The sequence below is a fragment of the Scleropages formosus genome, chromosome 19 (assembly GCF_900964775.1).
Source record: "Scleropages formosus chromosome 19, fSclFor1.1, whole genome shotgun sequence".
NCBI classification, from domain to species: domain Eukaryota; kingdom Metazoa; phylum Chordata; class Actinopteri; order Osteoglossiformes; family Osteoglossidae; genus Scleropages; species Scleropages formosus.
Window position 1 is genome coordinate 15,780,006 of NC_041824.1, and position 20,478 is coordinate 15,800,483.

At 40.8% G+C, this 20,478-nt stretch overlaps 1 protein-coding gene across 1 annotated transcript in view; it reads right to left on the minus strand.

Annotated features, from left to right (window-relative positions):
- Window positions 1-16,901, minus strand: part of vwa5b1 (von Willebrand factor A domain containing 5B1) — a 30,770-nt gene extending 13,869 nt beyond the window's left edge. Inside the window, exons 1-11 of the mRNA XM_029246412.1 lie at window positions 16,757-16,901; window positions 13,812-13,973; window positions 11,505-11,724; window positions 9,113-9,267; window positions 8,628-8,759; window positions 7,309-7,433; window positions 6,422-6,598; window positions 3,888-3,998; window positions 2,870-3,072; window positions 701-815; window positions 151-336 (exon numbers count right to left, since the gene is read on the minus strand). Of these exons, the coding sequence (XP_029102245.1) occupies window positions 151-336; window positions 701-815; window positions 2,870-3,072; window positions 3,888-3,998; window positions 6,422-6,598; window positions 7,309-7,433; window positions 8,628-8,759; window positions 9,113-9,267; window positions 11,505-11,724; window positions 13,812-13,973; window positions 16,757-16,895 (1,725 nt within the window). The 5' untranslated portion in view covers window positions 16,896-16,901. The remainder of the gene's footprint in view (window positions 1-150; window positions 337-700; window positions 816-2,869; window positions 3,073-3,887; window positions 3,999-6,421; window positions 6,599-7,308; window positions 7,434-8,627; window positions 8,760-9,112; window positions 9,268-11,504; window positions 11,725-13,811; window positions 13,974-16,756) is intronic.
- Window positions 16,902-20,478: the final 3,577 nt, after the last annotated feature.

Here is a 20,478-nt window from a genome sequence, read left to right on the forward strand (position 1 = left end):
AGCCTGGATTCCAATGATGCGTAAAGCCATGTGTCAAAATATTGAATTAAATTGCCAGCTATGTGGGCTTTTGCTTGAGATTTAATAGCATTTCTATCCCAAGATCATGCAGATCCTAGAGAGAGACAAATATCAAAGAGCCTCACTCACAGACTTTGGGTTGGGATGGTAGCGCGTTGTGTCACACACCACACTGTACCCAATGAGATGGTCCCCGGGGAACAGGAAGGTGGAGCCCAAAGGTGACAGCAGGACCTCCTTAGTTTCAGGGAAGAGCCACTCGATGGCTATGTCACTGAGAACTGGAGACATGGACTTCTTCAAGGATTTAACCATCTGTCCAAAGAGAGTCGCATTAACCTTACCACACCACCTGCTCATACCGCAGCCTTTCTTAACAGAATATATTTTAATCATCCTGTTTTTATGTTTCATATTTTTTTGCTTCTTTCTGTGGAGCATCCCATATTTTAAATCAAAAGGTCAAGAATCTACCAGCATGACTAAACCCAAGCACAATAAAATGTAGCACCCAGTGGCAATTGAGCTATCCTAATGTACAATGTGCTACATAAAATTAAGTTATTAAAAGCAGTGTAGACTTAACAATTTGCTTTTGCCATATAATTGCCTCCCTGTGACATTTCCAATTGCAGGTTGTCACAGGAAAGGATAAATATGTGTCACTGCAAATAAGTACCTTGGGCTGCAGTCGCTCCCCCTCTGCCAGAAACTCAGCCATCCCATTGGATACAGCAGATAGGCCAATCACAAGCCTCCGACACACATTCTGACCAATCCCGAAGCAGTAGCACCTGCCAAGGGTGAGATGCACATCATTTCAGCGGCTTTGAAAGTAATGGTCTGATGTCTTGATCATAGGAAAACACTGTAAGTGATATGTTACCATCCAATACACAGGTTAACCTATTTCTGAATTATGAACATGTCACATGTTTTGTTTGTTTGCTTGTGTGTTTGTTTTTTGTTAAAATCAAACCATATTTTGTTTTTTTTTTATTATAAAGGGCATAATGGATCCGCAAGAAGTCAGATTTTTTTTTTTTATTAGTCTGTTGAAAAATGTAGAATGGAAAATTATTTTAAAGACAATTTACTGATGTAACAGATGAAGAGTTACTTCATTATGTAGTTCTGTAGAACTGGCTTATTGTCTCAATCCAAGCTGGTTTCATGATGTGAATGAATAACACACTTGTCAGAAGTCTGAGCATGTCTGCAGAACTGAGTCATTCATTAATTTTAAATTAAGTTTGCAGATAATTTTCATCATTTAATGACAGATGAAACAGCGTTCATTTTAAGCGAAAAGTGTGTTATATGCATGCAAAATATTCAAACCACAATTTTGGGGCAATTAATTCGTAACTACACATACTGTCTGAACCGCTTGTCCCATACGGGGTCACAGAGAGCCGGAGCCTAACCCAGCAACACAGGGTGTAAGGCTGGAGGGGGAGGGGACACACCCAGGATGGAACACCAGTCTGTCACAAGGCACCCCAAGTGGGACTTAAACCCCAGACCCACAAGAGAGCAGGACCCGGTCCAACCCACTGCACCACCGCATCCCTAATTCATCACTATTAATATATAAATATCATGATCAATATAATACACAGCCCTGTGATTGTAAGTATCACAAGATATTGATGGTCATATTTAATAAAGGTAAACAAAAGAGATTCATGAAACATAAATAGTGTCAAGGCTTGCAGTTGCCTTGTGAATATTTGGTTTTCTGGTCAAAGAGGTGTGTGAACTCAGTGTAATGAATATGCAATACAGGTAGCCATGACCATAATTACATTTTCTCCTTTCTCTAAAAATGAGAAAACTCAAAGTCAGTTGATTTCTTGAAGAGTTCCGTGACTGCAATGCATGGTAATCTTACAGAGGCTCTAGTGTAACTTTACTTAATAACTTCAAGTTTATTCAGTTTCTTCTGTAAAATACCCTTCCTGTACGTCTGCAAATAATAGCTTCAGGCTATCTCAGCTGGCATTGTTAGCAACTTTTCAAAATCAGTTTACCAGCTTATATTTTGAACAATACTTTTTTTTTTTAGTAATGAGTGATATTCATAAAAGAAGTTAAAACTGTAGTCAGTACTTTACTATTTCACACTTTACAAAGACAAATCTGACAAAGGCCTAACAGAATATAGACAAAGTCACATCCAGAAATCACATCTCAGAGATTAAATAGACATGTTCATGGATTTAATAGCCTTGATAAATCAGTAAATTGTGTAAATATGATAAATATTCCACAAAGCTGGGTAACGGTTGGTTTCAATGGTGAAGAATCAGGTAGATTAGTTTTGTCTTTCTGCTTATTGGTCTGGTCTAGTTAGGTTTCCATGCATTTCTTTCCTCTTGAAATTATCAGGGTTATTTCGCAGACACAGTTAAGGTGAGACTTCAGGTGTCTTGAGTCTTGTGTTTACACTGAGAGCAGTGTCTTCAAATGGTCACAGTTGTTATGCAAATGTACCATGTCTGACATTGCACTGTATGTCAGTGTTACCGAAGAATGACACCTGTGTTAGACTTCAATTAGCCTGTCATACAGAAGAGGCTGAGACTGCAAACATCCTTAAAAACTCCTTAAGGTAATTATGGCTACAGGACACCCTGCAGAGGGATTGACTGATCAGCTCGCCGTGTTAGAATGTAAGTCGAGATCAGAAAACGTGCACTCGCAGACACACACATACATGCACATATCTACAGTTAGACCGTGCAAACAGCTGGGACTGCAGCCACGTGAATGAAATTAAAGGTATGCAGAGATCATAAAATGTAAGTGTACTGTTATGCAGTGGGTAGGTGTGGGGCCGGCGCACCTGGTGAAACGGGCATAGCTGCGCACGAGCTCGATGACCTTGCCTGTGTTGTCCACTGTACCATCGGTGAGTAGGAAGAGCAGGCGCGGGTGGCCACGGTGCAGCGGCTGCCGTAGGACCCAGCTGAGAGGTGCCAGGATGTTGGTACCACCCATGTCGGCGCGGATTTTCCTGACATGCTCACAAGCCACAGCCAGCGTCTCCTGTGGGGTTACGGAGAACAGGATGGCTCAGTATCACACATCTAACGAGGAACTTCAACAGTGTAATTTAATTACACTATCTATAGCCCATTTACTGACATTTTTTACGTTTACAAATTACTTAAATGATTATTTAAGGCAAGGTGGATTAAAACAAAGATCGAGGAATCAACATTTACTTTTTCGGCAGACACTTTTCTCCAGAGTGATTTTCTATTTTAAGCTATTTACAATGATTTACCCATGCATACAGCTGGACAATTTTTACTGTATCATCTTAGGGTAAGTACTTTGCTCAAGGGTACTACAGCAGGAGGTTGGGTTCAGTCCTTGGTCTTTGGAGTGTGAGATGGCAGTTCTAACCACTACACCAGCTGCTGTCCCAGTTCACTTCCAATTAATGATTTGAAGTTGTTATATTTCTATTGATTTTTGTCGCAGATGTTGCATGTATTAATCTGAAATTCAATTTAATACATACAGAAAAAACAGACCATACATACAGACCATTTATCAAACATCACCAAGAAAACTGTCAGCAATGCTCCTTTCAATTACGTAACTGCGAAGATTAGGGAGGTAATACCAAACCAATCCTACGATTAGAGTTAAGCTTCTGATACCTTTTCAAAGCAGGCAATGAGGGAATTTAAATGATTGCATTGAGATCCATGCGATTAGAGATCAATGGGCTTAGAACCAGGCCAAACTGACATATGCTGTCACACTGCTGCCTTATTTAACAAAGATGGACGCATGAATGAGATCGATGGGCTGGGGCCACAGGTGGGTGAGCTGCACACAGGGCTTCATACCTCACCGTAGCTCTGACTGGTGGGGAACAGAGTCTTGAATGTTGAGCCAAAGCCGATGATGTTGAACAAGCAGGCTGGCACGAGGCTTTTCAGAACCACCACCATGGCATCCTGAAGGAGAACATGGTCAGCACACATGTTGTAAACCCTAACCCCAACTCTGAATCCCCCTGTCACCAAGGAAACAGCCAGTAGCAATATAGGTGTATAATCATTCCTCTCATCAGGCTCCGTGGACCCCCCACCCCGCCCCCTCCAGCTATGACTCATGCTGCAGAGCAGTCTTCTGCAGCCCATCTCTTTCAGCTGCTTTGGGTGAGGTGAACAGGTAAAAGTGTGTGAGGTACAGGCAGACAAGTATAACTAAAACCCCGACCACTGTGATCTAGACTGGTTAATTACATTTACAACCTTGACTTTGGATTTCTTGATACCACTGAGGGAGCAGATGGGAGAGTTTGAGTGATTCTTCATTTCCCAGGTGCACCAAGAGCCACAACAAAATGCAAAAGGGACAGAAAATGGGATGTGGCAGCCTTAAATCTGATTTTCATCCACTGCACTAGAGAATGGGCAGCAGTACGTGACCTGCCGGGAGCCTGTATCAGCTGCCTGCTCCATGTTCTGAATCTTTTACCGAGACCTTTTCACACTGAGCGACAAGGTCCAACGTGATAAGAACATATGAGCCTTTTGTCTCATTGGTGACCTGTCATGGAGAGTATCAGTCCTCTGCTGCTGACATTGCTGACATCTGACATATGTGAAAGTCCTGAAACTATTTCTCCCAGCACTGGCTGCCCATCATTAAATATTTCAGCAGAAGAAGAGCTCGAATGATGAAGTGGAGTTTGAAAAGAAAAAAAAAATGTGTGTAAGACATTGCATTATCCAGAATTCTGGATAAAGACACACATACCCACATTTTCAGATTTGCACAACACATATAGACCCAAAAATTAAAGCTCTTTTGCATCCCATCAATATGTCTTGTGCTTTCCCCATTATGCAATGTTTATAGTAATAAATACCACATAAATACCACATAACTGCGGAGAAAATTAATAATTCTGCTCTTGCCAAGAAGGTAAAAGCCATCTTGATTCTCCCATTGATCACAGCTGAGTAGCTGAGACTGAATACACCACCCTCTGACAATGTTTCAGAAGTTCTGACAGCAGCAGTAATCTGTTTACAATTTGCATTATCCTCAAGTTAATTAAGATGAGTTTTACTTTGTTCCCTTGTTTTTCCTTAATTACTTTTACTTGCCAGTGTTGTCCTAAGGATGCAAACATTCAAATCTACAGCATCAGTCAAAAGTTTGAGTACAAATGCAGGAATGTAGATGTTTTTCCCACATACTGAGTTCTGCGAACGTTTGATCAGGAGATGAAATGTTTATCAGCTCTTCTGTAGCAGTTCTTAGAAGCATACTGTATATTAATTGTGGGCTGGTTTGCTTTTACTCTTCTGTTCAGTTTGTCCTATACAAGTTAGCTCAGGTTGCTCAGATGTACTCAAACTTTTGACTGTTGCTGTAAGTGTCATAAAACATGCTTTAAAACATGCATTTGTAAATGACGGAGTGTGGAGTACAGACCAGCACATGACATGTTGAGCAGAGAAAGCCACAATCCTGACATTCAAGAATTTAAGCCTTTGATGGAAATGTTTGGATGACGCCACTAAAGTGTCCTGTACGACTGCCAAAACTGTTCACAAACTGGGACTGGTATAACTGTTAATAAGTTTAAGATCCAATTTTAATGCTATTGAAATTAGGCCTGAGCGACAGAGGCTTTTCAAGTGGAATTTCACTTCCAAGGTTTTTATCTCTCCCAAGGGATTGACCATCAATGGAGGAAAGACACAGAATCAATTTCCTCCAAGAGCTGCTGGCTAACACCAGTGTTCATTCAGAACGATTGTGGTCAGTTTCATTCTGAGCCTCCAGAAAGCACGAAAAATGCTGCTAATCCAAATTTATTTCCCCATTTAAACAGCTGGATGTTTTACTGGTGCAACTCATATTAAGTCCCTTAAGTAGGGGCTCTCTTGGGACTCAGACTGACAACTCTCAGGCTACAAATCTATATCTATATACACATTGACTGAAACCGCTTGTCCCGAGCAGGGTTACAGCAAACCAGAGCCTAACTCAGTAACACAGGGCACAAGGTTGGAAAGGGGGGGAGGGGGACAGACCAAAGACGGGACGCCAGTCCATCACAAGGCACCCCAAGCAGCACTTGAACCCCAGACCCACCGGAAAGCAGGACCTGGCCAAGCCCGCTGCGCCACTACGCCCCAATTTCTATATCTATTTCTATATCTATATCTATCTTTCACTTCCATACTAAGGAATAACTTTTGTTATAAATGTTTGGTTGATTGGCTTTAACACGTCCACTCTCAGCTATTGGAATGATCATATTCTCCTGATTTACCACACTGGACCTTAACTACTATGATGGAGTGTGCTATATCTGATGAGCTTCACCTGGGAGCCTGAATAAAAGATAGCAACTTACCTTTACACGATTGATGTTGACCCCACTCATGCTCCCACTACGATCGATCAGGAAAACAAATTCCCCTTGAACCTTTCTCAGGTCAGAGGTCATGGCCTTCAGATCAGGACAGAAGTTGAGCATCGCCACAGGGTTGTGGAGAATATCCTTGTGGAGCCGTTTGCGAATTATTTCCACCTACTCACCATCCGATCAGAGAAGAAGTGAAGACATTAAGTTCCAAACCTCAAGTTCCATCTTGAGGTGTATTTAATCAAAAGTACTACATTGTTTTTATGACAAAACTCTTAATAACTTCTTCTATAATTTGTGTTTATGCCTCAGCCTGTGACACAGGTTGTTAATGCAAATGCTTTTTTCAGTGCATATTTGTACTTTTTGTGCTTGATCTTGTGATTAAAATTCTGAGGCTACCTCTTGGGAAAGGGAAAAATGAACTGAACCTGGCTGAATAAGCACAAATATTAAGCTGTTTTGAAAACCTTTCCATGGTTTCCATAGAAACCCATTCTAGGGTCAGCTGGAACTTACCTCTCTTGCTAACTGGGATATATTAGGCCATGAAGGCCTAAATTATATGCACACTGAGATATGAAAAATCTAAGTATTTCAAAAGAGTTCAGTTCTCCATACAGCCTGGAATATTAGCCATTGAAGTAGAACAAAAACAATTACAAATTGTTTGGGTGTCCGCTTAAAAGCCCTATCCATCAGATGGATGATTGATGACTCGTTCTTTCACATTGCTTCCCACATCAATTCAATTCATTCCAATGAAACTAAAACTGGAAAGTTGTTATTTGGTGTAATTACTGTCTGTCAAAACAAACGTCTAATTCAAAGGAAATGAAAATTGGACCATTAAATGAGAAAAAGCAAGCACCCACTTTCTTCTCATTGCTGGAGTCCTTCTTGGTTCCCTTGATGAAGTCACTCCTCCCTTTTAGGTGTTCATCATACTCCTCGAGTGTCATGTCACCATCCTCTATGAGAACATGTGGCATATGTGGCTCTGGCAACAGGAAATAGTGGTCATTAGATTGGTGTGAGATCATCTTGGCAACACAAGCCTGAGGCAGTTACCTAGGAGTACGTGACATAGGGAGTGCTTCTACTCTTTGTGTTACTTTTTGGTGCTAACATGTAATGTGTTTCTGCTTAATTGTGGACTGCATTATCCATTTACTATATACATATAAATATGCAGCTAATAGTGTAACGTATACAGCGGTATGTGACGATTTATCTGTACCCAAGAATTGCATGCCTGCGTGTACTGTAGATCTCTCTTTTTGTTGGTGTAATGCACTCTTCTGTTGTTCTTGGAGATGTATGCTGCTTAGCAGAAAAGCTTCTGCTAAGTGAAAAAATGTAAATTTATGCTTGCCCTCTGCTAAAGCAACTTAAGTAACCAGAATTTGGTCTAAATACAGCAGCTCTGTCTCCTATCAAGACCTGCAAAAATATATTACGAGTAGCTGCTATTTTGTTGTGCTTTTGTATCTTATTTGCAATTGGATAACTAATAATTTTCAAAAATTGGTTTTAATTAAAATTCTAACTGTGCCCATTGCTCCATTTATTTCATTGTTCATTGGCATTTATGTCTGTATCTTTCCACTGCATGGTTTGCATTTCACCTTGTTTTAATTCACCCAGAAAACATATGAAATCATTAGACCCAATCGTCATTATTACTGCTGATTCAATCAAGGTTCATATTTTAATCAATGTGTGCTGAGATGTGTTGAGGCTGAGAGCTTTAGGCCCAGTTATCTAAATGCCCTTGGATGAGGTAGACGCTGATGACGAAACCAGGCCAGCACCACATGCGCCATTGATTTGATCGCCACTGAAGTGGAATAGTTCCCTCTGGCTGCATTATGGTCCCAAAAGAGAGGACATGTTGGTAGGGAGGGGGATACCTGTCCCTCAGCCGTCACACACCAAGGCATGATAGACTGGGAGGTGGATGATCTCTGTGGGGCAGTATGGGAGGACTGAGCAACAGCAGAGAGTTCCTCCAGAATATTTCATAAATCCACAGCAGGGGGGACAGTGTGCCTTAAAATTTATTTATAAGCAACAGAAACAATAATTGTTCTTTGCTGGTTTGATTGACTTTTTCCATCCTAAACTGTTTCTTCTGCAGCATATAGTGAAGTAAGAAGATGTTGTGGCTTAGCTGGTGCCAGGTGAAGCATACCGCTCAGGTAGATGAGGATCTCTACGGGGCAATCGTAGGTGTACTTGTCCGCCAGGGTGACGACAACGTTGGTGGCGGAGCGAGCCGAGGGGTCCGCGTCAGCTCTGATAGCATGTGTTGGGCTTTCCACACCTGAGTACAAGGTTAGAACATGTACCTCAATCTCTCTTTATCAAGGTGTTCACTTTAGAGGGCTAACAATATAAAAGGGGGCAAATGTTGCTTTGGAAATTTTGAAACTATTGTAGACATTGGTTGTACTCAAGCCTCTGCCCCCTAATGTGGAAGAAAGTGGTTAATCATGCTAGGCCCTTATTAAGTGATTACCAGTTACGAAAAATCTCAGCTCTATTCAGAACACACAGCATGCAGTCCATTTACTAACAAGAATGAAATAACCTTTCTGTACAATGACCTATTGCAGGCATTACCGAAAAATCCAGTGAAAGTCACTCCAGGATTACACTGGGAAGAAGGGCACTGACCTGCAAGCAGGCAGGGGCTACGGATCTCTAGCTGGAAGTTAAACTCGTAGTCAATGGAGTTGACATGTTCCTCCTCTAGGAGCAAGGCCAAGCAGAGCTGGTTGCCAACTAAGGCGTGTTCATGGGTTCCCAAGGCACAGTGGTGCTTGTCCTTCCTGCAGACAGAGTTAAATCCCCTGTCAAAACACCGTTAAACAGTTAACTTTACATTGCAATTACATTTCTTCATTTGGTAGATACTTTTTCGTCCTAAGTGATGTGCATTTGTAATTAATTAATATTTAGCTGGAAACTTAAGTCACTCCAAGGTGACTTAAAATGTTTTTCTACCCATGCCTTCCACTGCCGGTTGTCAGCTAGTCTTCTTCACTTAATTAAGGTCATTTGTTCATGAAAGACCCTTCATAAGGTGAATTCTTATAAACCAAAAAGGTAATTACAATTACTTTCAATTTTATATACAGTTAACCCTCCCACATGGGGAGGTAAGGGGCTCAGCCACCCTGCGATGTTGAAAAACCACGTAAAATTTTTGGCCCCCATTGGCGAGCCAAGCAAGCATGCGAGCGTAGCAAAGTGAGTCGTTAAAATATACGGTACATATATTTTGTGCATTTATGACTTACTAAACTTTTTTATGTTTACTTTTCGTCTGCTACGCGGGTTGTCTGCAGTGCTACGTGGTTTACCCCACAGACAGAGCTCCCAAAAAATTCCCATTTAATTGTTTGTTGCCGACCTGCAAAAAATCTAAGCCGCGATGTGAGAGACTCAGCTGGAAATACACACACACACACACACACACACACACAGAGAAGCGGTTTTTACGGTGAGGGGTAGCTAGCCTCATACCCAACCCTCCTTTGTATATATGCGTTCCTGCGCCCCAGAATTGACATCCATTTATGATAAAATATCACCCATTAAAATGGATAGTTAAGGTAAGAGTTAACATTACTTACCATAACAGAACATGACAAGGCATTTTTTCTTCATTTATTACAAAACTGTATGGCTGTTTACCAGCAGTCTCTCGTACGTATTATGCAACGTACACTTAACACTCATAAACAAAATCTACATACATATGATACTCAATTTTCTATATTAATTCTACCTTTAATCCAAAAAAACAGAAGAGCAAAAACAAAATAAATCAATGAATACAATGTAAATTAATTTGCTCTCATTGAATAAACAGACATAATTTGGACAGTCAGATGAGGCCAGGTGAAACAATCAAACAAGGACTAGTGGAGGTTGAGAGTTGAATGCAGCACGAAACAAATTATAACTAAAAAGAACATCACATGGGGCTTGTCTCGTGCTGCTCAGCTGTCAGTTGGAGTGCAAAATCTAAATCTTGTCCTGGTAAATAAGAAATGTTTCATAACCTGAAGTAGGGGTATGAAACTCCTCGTAAAGTTGGATTCTCCTAATGGTTGAATGGGCATATCTTGGCGTATGGCTGTTCATAAAATGTGATGTAAAGAGTAAAGGGCCATGACTGTTTTTCAGTAGATTTGCAACTCTTCGAATATATGATCTCCACCACTGTAGATGTTGGTTAACCTTACACTGTTCTGGTCCTAATAGGAAGAACTTTTGGAGTATGAAATTATTCTAAGATCTTTATGCCAGCTTGCTGCAATTTGTACCCAGTCCCCCATCAGAAGAAACCTCAGAAGCTACTGATGCTCATACAGTCAGCAGTCAAAATAACCCTTGTCATTTCACCCTTTTTCTCCTCAACAAAACAAACTGGCATTGTTGAAATAATTTCTGTTTCCCAAATAGCACGGCTTTGACCAAATGTGTATGCTCCAGTTTGAATTAAGCAATTCAGCAACAATTAGACAGTTTAATGTGTTATCTTTAATTGTAATCAAAAAATTATTTGAAAATTGTGAAGATTTCATTCAGTACAGCTAAAGCAGAAGAGAGGCAATGGACTCGCCGGGACTTTTGGAATTTAAAACATCTCTCACTGAATGAACTAACATGACCATAAAGTAAAAATGATTTCAGTACTTTTGCTTTGGGGGTGAGGTGGCACAGTGGGTTTGGCCAAGGGCCTGCTCTCAGGGGGGGCTAGGGTTTGAGTCCTGCTTGGGGTGCCTTGTGATGGACTAGCATCCTGGATGTGTCCCCTCCCCCTCCAACCTTGTGCCCTGTGTTGCCAGGTTAGGCTCTGGCTTACCGTGACCCCCCTGCTTGGGATGAGCAGTTTCAGACAATGTATGTGTACTTTTGGTTCTGAAGCAAAGTCCTTATTACAGAGAACCAAGGTTGTTAGCAGTTTAAAGACCTGGAAAATGTTTATACACAGATGCTTAGCAGGACCTGGCTTAGGAACCACTGCATTTGACAGACATGGTTTTAGTGCTCTTACACCCTGGCAGGATTCGGGCTGAGGCTGTGCTCCTCGTTCATAGACCGCTGCACCTTGGGTGTGCACGCAGATGGGGACGTGACCTTGATGCCACCATTGGGTAGAGTGGGCAGCTCTGAGGACGTGCTGACCAGTACATTAACTGTTTCCAGGGGAGGAATGATGCCCAGGTTGACCACCAGTACGGTTCGCTCCAGGTCTTCATCCAGCACAATGTGGCCTGGTGGACAGGAACAACTGCACTGAAAATTTGTGTTGCCAACCATACACAAGAAGACAGCCAGTGCTTCTTAAACATCAGCAAAGCAATCTTGTTATATCCAGGATTCCTAATTTTAACATGAATTTTTCATTCCTGACACTGAGTTTGGATCTCCAGCAAATGCGATTTGTGCAAGTATATGCTGGCAATAGAGATTTAGTTATTGGTGTAGCTAACATATTGCTGCAGCACAATGCTAAACTGCCCTTAGTATATGTATGGGCAAGTGAGTATTTTTGGTTGCCCTGCGATGGACCGGTGTTCCATTGAGGGTGTACCTTCCCTCAGCCTTGCCCCCCAGTGATTCTAGGATAGGCTCAAAACCCCTGCAACCCTTTCCAGGACAAGCAGTTCATGAAAATGGACTGATGGATTTCTCAAGCATGACTTAGAATAATTCACCCCTCAGCTTTATTTATATAAGTAAATGCAAATTTATTTTAGTAAGTAAATGCAAACCCCAAGAAGGTGAAAGGATTGGGGTTCTCATTTCACCCCCTGCAGTACTATTCATGATCAAGGTACTTTCCCTCAGTTAATCACATTAAAATCAGGCTCAAATCACTATGCTACCTGCTGCCACAAGTGAGCAATAAAGCTTTCCGATAAAAGTTAATATTTATAACATATTCCATCAGGAGGAATTTGGCCAAAAAACAAACAAAATTATCTTTGGGAGGGAAGCTAATATTAATGTTAATAATATTAATATTCGTAGTAGTAGAGTGATAATGATAATGATTGAAGCGAGCTTTGGCCATAGAAAAGGCTGAACGTGAATGAACAAGAAGCTGATTAAAGCTTTCTTACTCTGCTTTTCAGGCCAAAAGTAAAAGTATGACAAAACATACTGATGAATGATTGTTTTACCATAATCCCTCTTATTGTTGTACAGTATGTATTCAGAGGGGAGACAACAATGTTCCAAAAAGACTTAAAGGTACACTGAGGGATGTGTGCTTTCTCCATCACATGAGAGGCTGCTAGAACTGGACAGAACAGGTTGCAGAACCTAAAGTCAATCAATGTTTCTGTCCAGACATGTCTTGGAATAACTCATAGCACATTCCCTGGAGGGATAAATATTTGTTGAGCTGAACCATTTGTAATTCCCAGTCAGAAATCTGGAAAGGACTGGGACATAAGGGCTACATTCAGCAGACATGCAGAGGCATTGCACAGCTTGTTTAATAAAACACTTCCACCTGTAGTCACAATGTAAGATGTGGCATACATTCGATGAGCACAGGTACATAACCTTTCTTGTCTGCTTGGACTAATTTAATTGACATTATTAGTCAGTTGTTTGCAGGGGACGAGGCTGAACGAAATACAATTTGATATCGATAAAACATCCATCAACAAACAACTGCAAAAACACTTGTTTCGATCTCCGCCTCATAGTTTTGGCATATACTGTTAAATTATGTCTTTTTAAAGTTCTCCAGAGGAAAAAACAGAGCAAAACCATTATCCCCTCTGACCTGCAAATTGATTGTGAATGAGAGGACTAAAAGGTAGCAAAGGTTTGCTGAGTTTAATTGCATTCATAAACTCCAGAGAATAAACTAACTGCGGAATAAAATGCAGGAGAAAAACATTATTTAATACATGAGGAACGTTGCAATGACGTTTCAGTTCAGCTTCCCCCATTAAAATAAATCAAAAAAAGAATTAGTTAAGCAGACTTATCTTTTCCAGTTAACAATCAATCCAGGTATTCATGGTGTAGGAAGGTCATTTAAGATAAGGTTCATGATATGCCAAGAAAGCAAAAACAAATTAAGGTGAATGTAAAAAGGACAATGGGGGACTGGGGTACTATCCTACATGTATTATTGCAGTGTTATATTACAAGGTTCTTGATTGAGTTACAATCCTGCAGGTATTGTATATTTTTGGCTTCTGCTGCAGTTTGTCCAACAGAAAGCTCCAGGATAAATAAACTGCCATTCCGACTGAACGTGAAAATAGAATTTGTCCATTGAGTTTTTGCTCAACATGGTGTCAACATCTGAGAATGAAACGTCCCAGGCTGTTCTTACCAGTGCCACTGTGGGTGGCTCCATTCGCCATCGTGTAGCAGTCCAAGTAGCAGTCATCGATTTTTGCCTTGTCCTTGATCTGAACAGTTATGATCTGGTCAGCAATCATAGCCTCAAAGCCCACTACAGCTGAATGTTCATCCAAGGGGTAGATGAAGATGCCTGAAAGGGAAAGAGAGGCCAAGTGCTTTCTGTTTGGAATCTGTGGTATAAATAATAAAACCATCTGCAAGGTGTAGATAGATGGTTCTTAATAAGTCACAAATCCTGACTCAGCATGGAAAAACAATGAAGCAGAAATATAGGTGAAATATGCATTATGTGACTGGGCTTAACTAAAAATCTTTTGCTCTTAGAAAAGTTAGCCTCATCCAGACTGAGGGTCTGAACTTGTGGAAATTCTCTTTGGGCTTACAAATACACACACACACACACACACATTTTCAGAACCGCTTGTCCCTTACGGGGTCACGGGGAACCGGAGCCTACCCGGTAACACAGGGCGTAAGGCCAGAGGGGGAAGGGAACACACCCAGGACAGGACGCCAGTCCGCCGCAAGGCACCCCAAGCGGGACTTGAACCCCAGACCCACCGGAGAGCAGGACTACGGTCCAACCCACTGCGCCACCGCACCCCCATGGCTTACAAATAGTCTTTACATAATCTATGCAAAGGCTCATTTTTTTGAAGGAGGCATGAAATTAAAATTCCAGAAGATGTCTTCCAATTTCAATCTGTCATGCTCTTTTGGCGTAGGATGCCATCTGTTCGAAGGTCCCAGATGTTATCAGCATTCCTAAGCAGTCACTGTGATTTCATCTCCAGGAAGGTCTTAACAAAACTTTACCTGTCTGAATCAATAGCCAACAGTGAAAATTCCTTAAAAATAGGTATTAAGACAGGTGCAATTACTCCCATATTCAGCTCGTGTTTTGTATTCGCATATAAATAACATGTCACATCATTTCATTGTTTGCGCTCTTGAACATGCTAAATGTCTTTTTCTAAATGTACTCCATTGGCTTATGTGGAGTATTGTCATCCTTCTATATCAGGCCCTGAGGGATTATTGGGTGGAACAAATGCCTAGTGGAACTAATATTGTCATATGCAACAGGGAGAAGAAATGTTGTAAAGAGTACTTCAGCAACCTACATATACTTTAACATATTAAATATGTATTAATTATTTATAAAGGATTTTAGTACCAAGTCTCACTCATTAATTATTTTGGAAATTAATACTCAATGATTTTTTTTAAATTATTTTTAAAACTATATAATATGATTCTAAATTAGAAAAATCTTCCTATTTCAGCTTGGCATAAAGTGAAAATTTATTTATTGTTTCTGGAAATTTACTCCTAAGAATTATTCAGTGGAACAATGTCAGGATTATTACTCTATAAAGTATTTCAACAATTGTATATCTGGATTCCTTCTCCAAATACTTATACGTACAGTAGTGTGGGGAGTAGACAGCCATTGTTTAATGGGAGGAACAATACACGTTCCCTAAATAATATTTGATATTACAATTAATGCTTTACATGATGCCCGTAAAATGTTTGCAGTGTGCATAAAATACTGTCATACTCTGTTGTTTAGTGGGTTAAAATATATTCTTGTTTGTTTGCTTTGGTACACTTTATTTTATTTTATGATAATTTCAGATTTTTTTCCTGTACAAGAAAATCGAAAAAAAAAAATTCCATTTGACAAATCAATCACGCCAATTTCCCCTTCAGGTAGCAGACAGCTGGGAGACATGACTGCCATGGCCCACAAGAGACAGGTGATGTACAGCTCGTCTCTCAGAAAAAGCGCTTTCCATCATCTGCAGCTTTCAGAGCGATAAGCCTGAGAGACAGAGATCGGAAATGAAGAGCAGCCCTCTGATCCTGGCTCAGAATGCGTGTCTGTCTGCTTTCGACAATTGTCTGCTTCCTGAACGAGGCCTCTGGTCACCGCAGGCCTCATTTATTCACAGATTATGATTCAGCATGTGCCCCTTGTTATTACTTATTACAGTATTGTCTTTTACCAACATGGGCAGAGTGACATTCACAGCTAACAATGTAATACTTATTTTCACAGCAGGACAAATGCATAATTACATTCAAGTAATTCTGGTGTCCAGTTGAAGGGGGCAGCAACAGTGGCCTCTTACCCTATAACCTCCATTATAATTTTTCAGATACACAAACGTTTTGTTCTATTTTTTATTTTAATTGTATTTTGATTAGTCGTTAGTTGACAGTAAAATGGAATTCAACTGACTCCCATAGATTTTACATCTTGTGTCTGGTGTTGCGAATGCTGGTGATCAGTAACGCAACGATGCAGTTTATTGATCAAGTTTATGCCATAAATCAGTAAGCAATGAACATTAAATATGAATTAAAATTTGTTTTAATTTAATTGTAGCTAAATGAAAAATGTTCATAGTCTTATGGTTTATTATTATTTATGATAGCTATATTCTACACTCTTACAAATCGCATCCAGCAAATAAATCAAGGTATGTCTTTATTAATCTGTTTTTAATTAATTGTATAGATAATAATGCAAATGAAAAGTTTCCATTTGCTGAAAAATGTACATGTTACATACATTGTTTCAAGTTAATAAAAAATGACAAAATAAAAATCGTATGACAGATTGGTCCTGTCCTGTTCAGGATGTTCCTTGCCTCATGCCCTATGTTTTTGGGTAGGCTCAGGAGCACAGTGACCTTGCATACAGTGAAATTTGAATTCATAATGGCTTTTGTGTGTTTTTTAGCTAGTAAATAACCGGATTGTAACGTAGTCATTTGAGTTGAGAGTAAAATGAGCTACAAACAAAAATTTTGATCCCAACTGTGTTTCTGAGCTTGAGGACCCGGTGCATTACTGATTCTTACCCACCCACCCTCAGCAGAAACCACATTGCTGTCCGCTCACCTTCAATGGGGTGGTCCTCGATGTTGTTGTATGTCAAGGAGGCAGTCATCGCCAGGGTGTAACCTCTGACACAGGAAGTGATTTCAGAGATACTGAGTGGCAGGGCATTCCGCTTCCCTTTGTTTATCAGGCCTGGCATGGTGCTTCTTTTATATCTGTGCTCCTTTTTGTACCAGTAAAGAAAAAACAACAAATACCAGGAGAAATGTTGTCACAAATACACTACATGCCTCTAGTATGTGAAATCCCTATCGCCTCCACGCCCACTCCGACCACACAGCCATCATTCCCTTTCTCAATTATAGCTGGGGCAAAAATTAAGGGAAGGCCCTTCATATCACACTGACATTTACATTTTTTCATTTTTTAAAATGTTTTTTGCATTCACATTTACATTTATTTCTTCTCACCAAGGCAACATACATCTGAGAGAAAAAAAAAGTCAATTTCTCCAAAAGACAGAGATTCTGATGCCTAATTCCTGAAGTACAGCAACTAAGTCCAATACCACTGCAAACAGCTGCATACAGAATTGATATAGAATACATTTTTAAAACAGATAATATAGTGAAAGTTTATGGAACAGAAAGGAGATCAGGAGGGAAGTGAGTCCAAAGGAGATGTGTACTGAGATCATTCTTGAACTCTGAGAGGGATTCAGCAGTTCTGAGGGAGAGAGTTAGCACATTCCATCATACTGGAGCCCGAACCGAGAACCTCTGAGCTTTCCATTTTGGACCTCTTGCATGTATGACCACCAAGAGGGTAGAAGTGGAGGAGTGCAGCAGTCTGGTTGGGCCATAGTGAGCGATCAGGGAGCAAATCCTTTAATGGTCTTGCGCACCGTGAGTCTTGAACTTGACACTCTACTAGGGCTACTTCATCGCACTCCATGATAAAAATCTGTAATATCAAATAATTTGCAACTTCCCACTTAAATGTAAAGGGGATCATTTGAAAGGACAGAGAATTTTTGTGCCAGATTTTGCTTTCTTTAAGCGCAATAGCATCAAAATTATTGCTTATTTTTCAGTTCAGCTCAGTTCACTTTCACCACAGTTTGGCTATCATCTGCTTGTCCCCTGACGTGTCCCTGTTTCAGAGACGCGTGACATTGCATCCTAATGCTAAGAAAATGGCCCTCGCGCAATCGACTGCTGAGACGCCTCGCTGTGAAAGAGGGCACAAACACGTGGGAAACTGAAGGGCAATAACAAACAGGCTTCCCGGCTGCCTCCAGCAATCATTGCGGGTCAGGCTCGGGTCCTGCTTTTTCTACAGCCACCTTGTCTTAGTAAGAGAAGCACATCAGCTGTCTCCTTGTCTGCCTTCAGCAAACAGAACCTTGCTGTTAAGAACACATGATCTGTTCTGGAACATAAAAAGTGGACAAGGAAGTTCATAAGTTCACACTGATGCTTCCTGATACGTTGGTTTAAATGAGGATGAGATTTTTTTTTTTTTTTTTGGTAGCAGGGACAAAGTTGGCTGCTCGGAATGAGTCCAAACAGATTTTCAGATCCAAGCTTCTATCAAAGTGCCCTTAAAGGTACATAAATCCTGCACATAAGTTCTCTGCATATCAAAAAAACACAATTACGATATGTTGATATAAGGGCAGGGGATAGTATAGCGGGTACAGCGGTCCACTTGTAATTTGAAGATCGCAGGTTTGAATCCCACTCTCGCTGTAGTACCCTTGATTGATGTTTTTATCCTGAAATAATTTAGTAAGAATGCTCTGCTGAGTAATTCATTGTACACCGGATTATATAACATTGCCTTAGAGAAAAGTGCCGTCTATACAAAGGTCATTAAGATCAATAAGTGGTAGAGTAGTGGTAACAGCTTCTGCCTGTGGACTTGAAGATGGGAGGTTTAAATCCCACTTTCTGGTACCTTAAATTGCTCTAGTAAAATTACCCAGCTGTGTAAATGGTAAATCACTGTAAATAACTTAAAATTATTACTTGCTTTGAAGAAAGGCTGCAGCTAAAATAAATAAATGTAAATAATACTCGATTGTGCAATGAAGCACAGTCTGACTAAATGTGAGCACGCTGAAGTTTTACACTAACTGCAAATCTCTCAAACAAGGAAGAGAAATAAGCCTCATGAGCTGTGAGACACCAGTGCTACCCGCTGCACCGTTGTGCTGTCCAACATGCCTCAGCCTGGACTTATGGCTTGCTGCGTGGCATGTGTTGGTGCCTCTTAAATGGGGTTTGGAGTGTGCTGCCCGTTGTCACCTGCTGTGACAAGAAGCAATAGGTCGTAAGGATCTTTGCGCACCAGCACTGGCAGTGTCCTCCCTCCCCGTGTCAACACTGCCATCCTGTGTTCTGAAGCACAGCAGCAGGGTGGACGGAGCGGGAGCAGCAGCAGCACCACCACCTCACCCGTTCCATGAGCCAATGTAAATGAACACTGTCAACAGCACCTTTTTCCAGGTTGTTTTTTTTTTTATTTGCGCACCCCTGAGATGATCATCCAACCCAGTGAGTCCCGGATACAGGACTGCACATCACATACCTGCTACTGTATATCCTATTCCGCTCTGTGCCAGTCCTATTCTGCACCTATACAATTATTCAGATTATCTGTGTACTACAGGAAGGAGAAATACTGAGAGAACAAAAATCATGAATGAAGGAAACAGTAGAAAGAACTCCAAAACAACAAAAAAGTGAAGGGAACACAGTTAAAAATTGAAACAGAGAGTCCACATCAGCTACATTCTTTCCCATTTTAAAGAATCCATTTCGTTAGTTTTTACTGGGCTGAAATCGGGTTTCTGACACCGTGAATCCTTTCCCTCCTTAGATGTGCATTTTTGCTGGAAAGTGGCACTGCCGCAGTGCAAAGTGCAGGAGCACTGGGAGTCGGTTTTCCCCGCGGAGACTGTCGCTTCACGCGTTCAGGGGGTCCGGTGGGAAGCTAATTGAATAAACCAACGCGTGCTGTGATGTTGTCCGGCACCGTGGTCACAAAGGCAGCCCTACCATTTTGTGCCATCAAGCTGTGCAGAGAAGTCGGCTGAGGAGCCAACCACCTGTTGATGCTGAATGAATTGGATTTTCTGTCGGCGGCATAACGTTGTGCCTGCAACTGCTCGAGTTGTACTTAGACAACGTGAAAATAAAATAAATGGCTGAAATCCAAACCTTTCAGCACTGGGACAAATTGAAGTACACTTTAAGTCCACAAACTGTATTTAAAACTCATATCTGCTTTCTGCTCATCACATTACTTTGGATTTTTTGCAATAAACCAAGCAGTGCATCATGGATAAAAATAAACGTACATACCTTCACTAAAAACCTTTGCCCATTCAGTTACGTACAAAGGCATCAGAAGAGAAGTAAAATCAAGAGAGCAAGCAATCCCAACATTTGAAACCGAAAAAGGTCCTACCTTTCATTTGTCTTAAGTGCTGAAAAGATGTCTTTATGATTTTTTCTTCAGACGACAAAAAGAGCAGTAACGAAAGGATGATGCCCCCCCTTTCTCTCTCTCTCTCTTTCTCTCTCTCTCTCTTTCTCTCTCTCTCTCTCTCTCTCTCCCCCCTCTTCTTCTTTTTCTTTTGTTTGGCTACAAAAGGTCCACGAGTGTTGCAGAGGAAATGTCAGCTTGGCTTCCCAAAAGGACTAAATAAATAAAGAAATAAATACACAGGTAAACAAATAAATAAATAATGAAAGGTGAGCGACAGCGGCGGCAAC